Genomic DNA, 6,000 nt, shown 5'->3' with positions numbered 1-6,000 from the left:
CGGAGCGATCCTAGATGCTCCGTCTGCCTCCCGGTCGAGGACTAGTCTGGCTGTGCTCATTGCTCTGACGACGACAGCCCGTCCTTACGTGCAGCCGGAAGACTGTGACGCGTGTCCACATTAGTTTGTGGCCATTTCGCCCATGAACAAAAGTGAATACAACTTGCGCGTTGTTGAGGCGTGTCCACCATGACGGAAGCGAAAGATACTAGTAGTACTAGTCTAGTACCGGGCACCTGGTGCAGACCCCAACATGACCGAAGCCGCGCTAGCACCGACGGTCTCGCTCATGAGTCGAAGAAGAGCGTCGGCATCATCAACACAACAGGCAAAAGCAGCTGCTTCACGTGGCTCGGACGCAGCTTTGTCCGAGACGACACAGCGAAGTAAGAGCAGCGGGGGCACTGCGAACAGCGAGAATGTTAGCGAGAGTGGCAATGCAGCACGCGGTGAGGCAAAAGCAGGAGGTGGCACTCCAGCTATCGACCAAAATCATCCAGATAATTTGTGTCGGTATCCGAACAAGCGCTGCTACGACAAACGCGCGGTGAAGAACAACGGCGAGTTGCACAAATTTTGCGATAAACACCGCGATTGGGCGAATCGATACCAGCGGAAATTGGAGCAGAAGCTGAAGGAAAAGCGGATACAATCACAACTACGAGCGTTTCAGGCCCAGCAAGAACAAGCTCAAGCCCAGGCACAGGTTCAATCTCAGATGACTTCCGTGCAAGGCCTCAGACACAGCCCGATCAACGTTGGTGGTGCTCTCACGAGCAATTCTCTGGTTCGCCCATATCCTGGTCTAGAGGCGTATGGTGCCGCTCTGACTGGCAACACAACCCTTGCACAAGTACAACCAGCAGTAGTAGCTCCCTTGTCGAGTGGAAATGGAAATTTGACACAAGGCGAAGATGAATACGAGCCCTACCAACAGCCAGTTCAGCTGCAGAGTGAAGACCTCGACTGCCTCGATTTACTTTTTGAGCAGTAAGGATTTTTTCAAAGGAGTGTTGCCTGTTATGCGTGGATATCAATCAGACTACTTCGAAGAAGAATTTTAGTTAGTGAATAATGAAAGTGGTCATGTAGTTAATCTAGAAACATGTGGGTAAATTGTTGCTAGCTCGAGCAAACAAATCGAATTGCATTAAAAAGGACCACTTGGTCACGAGTCAAAAAGTAGTACTTTTCAGTCGTCAGGCGCAGAAGGATTTCATCGATGTAGTCCACCGACCTACCGGCCATCGCCAATTTCATAATGGCTTCATGACGCTTATCGAGTTCATCTTTCTTCTGCTTATCGAGCACACCTTTCTTCTGGGTTACGTTCGTAGACGTGTTTTCCAAGAAAACCGTGGCCTCTTGGACAGGAGTGAAACCCGTAAAGCCCAGCTCAGCGCAGAGCGATGATGTGGACTCAACGACGGTGGGTTCTTTCAGCACCCAGAGCATTGACGAAACTTGAGGGTCACCCTTCAGGTGATGCGTACACACAACTATGTCGTCGGAGTGCTCAAGTGCACAGTCTTCCTCTTCAGACATCAGGATAAACGCGCGCTCGTCAGCAAATTCTAGACGAAACTTTTGCGGTTTCTTGATTTCGCACGCGTCAAACCGGCAGCAAAAAGGGTCATCGTTTTCGTCGTCCGATGTCAGGTAGTGCTTGTTGTTCATCGACTTGATGGCCACACTCCCGTCATCACAACGGACAAACTTAGACCCCAGATCTGTGCGATCTCCACCCGGACGCATGCCGCTTCCCCTCTACCGTTCTCCACTAGTACAGCTTCAGTGCCTTCTGAGTTAATCAAAGTTTTGCCGGCGTATGTTTGCAGCATAACCGGCTTGCCAAAAACGATGTCACCTGGACTCATGATGGTGCGTTTGATTCCGAGCTCGAGAGTTGAGAAGTGGGAAAGCTTACTTCCAATAATTCTTTCGGATCTGAAATCATCTGCTTGTTCGGAGACCGTCTTCGGAAATGAAGATGAAAGATAATACTAAGAATAAGGGATGGAGCCCGTGCGTTTGAAGGATAGTGACCTAGAGCATGTCATCTTGGTCAACTAAAGTCCATCCATAAGTCAATACTTATCTCTCTACAAATTCTTAAGTTAGCAATGCCAAAATCCACTCTGTCATTTTGAAATACATTGGGAGCGATGAAGGCTCTATACCTTCCATTAGAGCTGTGCGGTGTCAACGTTAGCAGTGGCATATCGTTTCGTGTGAGGATCGTGAGTGGCAAGATTGGAGAGGGGCTATGGAAGTTGGCTCGCATCAAGCTGGAGCACTTGGAGGGACATGCGGTGAAGGTGTCCGGCATGTACATCACAAAGGACTCGAACGACTCGTGAGTGACACTCTCCAAGCCAGATTTTGGCAGCCTCACGTGTTGCCAAGTGCCTTACAAATAATGAGACGTGTTAGTCGACGAGAACATAACCACACTAAGCGACACTCTTTCGTCTTGTGCCTTTCCAGACCAGAGGAAGACTTAAATGATAAGATGCACTTCTTCGTGCACACACGTCGTTCCTTCGGAGTCAACCCAAAGTGGCTAATGCCGCAGCAGGAGGAGGCGGATCGGAAAAAAATAACTTTTTGGGCAATAATACGTACAATAGTGGAGACAATATTTATTATTGGAGCAAACTGCAAAAATTTATACAAAAATTGGACAATAATACCCAATACAATACCTTAAAATACTAAATAAGAAGAGTTTAGAAAAACAAAGTCAAAGAGCTGGTTTCTACGTGGGCCAACCATTGTGTATTCTCGCTCTTTCCGACTGCGACTTTGTTTTCAAGCCCTTTTCAATCTCACTTCGCTATTTACTAGCATTTCCACAACTCAAGACCAGCAACTTTCCCTTTTGCAGCATCACTATGCCCACAAGCGCTGACATCCGTGCTTTCTTCTTCGAAGCGGGAGCCGACTATCGCTATACGTGCAAGATCTGTACCGGAGCTCGCAAGCAGGCTTCCGCTACCGGCTACTCCAACCTGCTCTCTCACTTGGGCACCAAACACCCCGACTACTTGACTGAGATGGCTACATCTCGCCGTGCGGAGAACGGAACGATGGAGTCCTTTAACTTCGTCTCAGAGGCTGTGGACCATTTGTACAGATGTCTACGCTGGGTTGTGGTGCGTAGCTGGCCTCTCTGTGAGGTGGATGACCCGCTCACGCGTGAGATGTCGCGCCTGCGATCTACAAGTTCGAAGACACTGAAGGTAAAGATGCATCTTGCTGCCGCCAAAGTCGGCTTGATACTCGAGGAGGAGATGGGCGACGTATTTGGCATCATTTTCGACGGGTGGACGCATGGCTCTACGCATTTTGTCGCATTGTTCTGCGTCTACATTCACGGTGGCACATTCCGTCGTCGATTGCTATCGATTTCGCCAGTCGTTGAGGGGTCGCAGACAGCGGACGTACATATTGATCACTTCCAGCGGGTCCTGGACTTCTACAACAAGACACTCGTCATGGTTTTGTTCGTTGTTGGTGACAATTGCTCGACGAATCGCTCGATTGCGATAAAACTGGAGGTACCCTTGGTCGGGTGTGCCAGTTACCGGCTCAACTTGGCTGTCCAACTACTTTTGAGCCGGTACGAGGCGGACCTGGATCAGGTGAGCACGCTCATGGTACAGCTGCGGCACCCAAACAATAGTGCCGAGTTGGCTAAATTTACTGAGCTTCGCCCAGTTAAGAGGAACGCGACGCGCTGGTCGTCAACACGCGAGATGGCCTCCCGCTACATCAAAATCCAGGGCGATATTAGGAAGGTTGAAGCGGTTGAGGAGTTTCTTTCTTCTGCATCCGCCCACCAAAAATCGTGGCACTGAACGAAGATTTGCGCGTGTTCGACAGCGTCTGCAAGAGGTTGCAGGACGATGAGACTACGATGGCCGACACCCGATTGCTGTTTAATTCGCTCCTGGATCGGTACCCAGATTTGGGCTTCCACCTGGATCTGTCTTCAAAAATAGTGCACTGGAACGCTTCCAAAACCTACACAAATGCAATCACAAACACAAAATTAAAAGTGAAATGTGTTGAAATGTATGTCAAATTTGTGTTATGTCTGCTACCATATCAAAATCAACACATTTAGGGTTATGGGTACATGTACGCGGCCGCTGGCTGCTGGCCATTCACCCTTTTGATGACTCGGGACACTTCCCAGCGGCTTGTATTAGCGTGCGATCACCGAAAGGCTCGTTTAAAGAAGCAGGGTTTTCTGCTTCTACGGTTGCGCTGTTTGTATTCTTTTGATCGCAATGCTCTAGCAGTTGAAGCACTCATTGATCCTGCTAAATCTCCCTGGTACACCGTGTATGCTAGTCGAGATACACTGCACTTGCCCTCGATATATCTAAAGGCATGCTTCGCTCGTCGAATCTCTGGGGGACACGATGGATCGCCTATATACGTTTAAGGATGGACGATGGTATTACAGCACACTCACATGTCGGCTTTTTAGCGTTATTCAAAGCGTAGAACTTGCGACACAACGACTCTGAGTCGCGCTGCGGCCACTTAGCAGGAAGGTTCTGATTGTAAGCGTAGTGGACATCATCCCATTGATTGATTCGAGCGGGAGAAACTGCTCAACGAGAGATAAGAGGCCTGCAATATTATTCGTGAGATCCGGTTTGTGATGCACTATGGTACGTACGTTCAACTTGAGACGTAGTGAAGCCCCGTCCTCTTCCAGCATTGCGGCAGCTCATGGCAGGAGTTACTAGAAGTGGGCTTGACTGGACACTGGTAGCTGTACCAGAAATGAGGTACAATGATTTTGCGTCGACACATTTTGTGGAGACGAGAACTACGTCTCAACATTTTACTACCGATTTGTGACAACAAATACGTCAGAGCTATGCCAGACACAAAAATCGAGTTTGTGTAGGTTTTGGTAGGGCTCCACTCACCGACTTTTGAGAATGCGGTAATTAAGGTGGCAGACGGTTCTCTATTAACAACTGCTTAGGCTAAATCCGTCTCGAAATTTGCTTCGGATCGACCGACTGGCGTTGGCGATAAACACAAGAGAGACCGCGCTCCAGACTTCGCTACGACGGTTCTGCTAGAAGGCTTAGCAGCGCGCAGGACGGGCCGCTCATCTGTGGTCTACAACGCTCTACTAACGAAGATTCCACCGACGAGTAATGCGTGCGAGCGTCTGCTCTCGCAGACGAAGCTTATTCTGACTCCGCAGAGAGGGCGGTTGGCAGATGCCAATTTTGAGGTACTAACCTTTCTCCGTGCTTACCTTGATATGTGGAATGCAACACTCTCGTTGACACTACTGCAAGCGACTGAGAGGCGTTAATGAGGACGTATGTTTGACGATGGAGACGAATATGCCCAATATATTCAGTATATTGCAAAGTTATTATTATTGCTTCCTGTCGTATTGCAGTCGCTATTACGCAGATTATCGTTCTTCCGTAAAATAAAACATTTTATTTCCCGATCCCTTCCTCGACATGCCCACCCCGCTCAAGTTTGTGAATCGTGGAAAAACCGTTCGGAATTTCGTGGACATTCATTATTCGCACTATCAGAGACAATACGCTGCCCGAAGAAGCGAGTGGCAGATCCCACTGGCTGACAACATGTTCGGCAAGACAGAATTTGCCCCTTCATTATGTCAACCAGTGCCGGAAGCGCTTGGGAAATCCAGATCCCAGTCTTAATGCCGGGATGAGGACGTTCATGACAGAGCTGTGTGCTAATCAGGCCATCCGGGTCGAAGTTCAAAAAGGCAATTTCGTCGGAAAAGGGCCTCACTTCAGCGTGATGAATGAGCTATTAGCAATGAGAATTATGGCGCAACCTGACCCGACTACGGCTCCTCCGGGTGTGCTGACATCCAGTGTCGACGACACACCGAGGGTACTTTGGAAATGCCTCACACTGTGGGTCCGATATTTGTCATAATCGACGAGGCAGGGCGGAGCAAAAAAACGTCTCTTAGCG

General features: G+C 49.0%; 1 protein-coding gene across 1 annotated transcript; it reads left to right on the top strand.

The window, feature by feature from the left end:
- Positions 1-253: 253 nt before the first annotated feature.
- PITG_12979 (uncharacterized protein) lies at positions 254-994 on the top strand (the record flags this gene model as incomplete). The annotated part of the gene is made up of 2 exons (XM_002900476.1): positions 254-761; positions 915-994. 2 exons carry the CDS (start codon positions 254-256, stop codon positions 992-994), a joined length of 588 nt encoding a protein of 195 aa, XP_002900522.1.
- Between the last annotated feature and the right edge of the window lie 5,006 nt (positions 995-6,000).

This window comes from Phytophthora infestans, genomic scaffold, assembly GCF_000142945.1.
Source record: "Phytophthora infestans T30-4 supercont1.25 genomic scaffold, whole genome shotgun sequence".
In the NCBI taxonomy this organism is placed as follows: Eukaryota; Oomycota; class Peronosporomycetes; order Peronosporales; family Peronosporaceae; genus Phytophthora; species Phytophthora infestans.
This window is presented reverse-complemented; position numbering and strand designations above follow the sequence as displayed.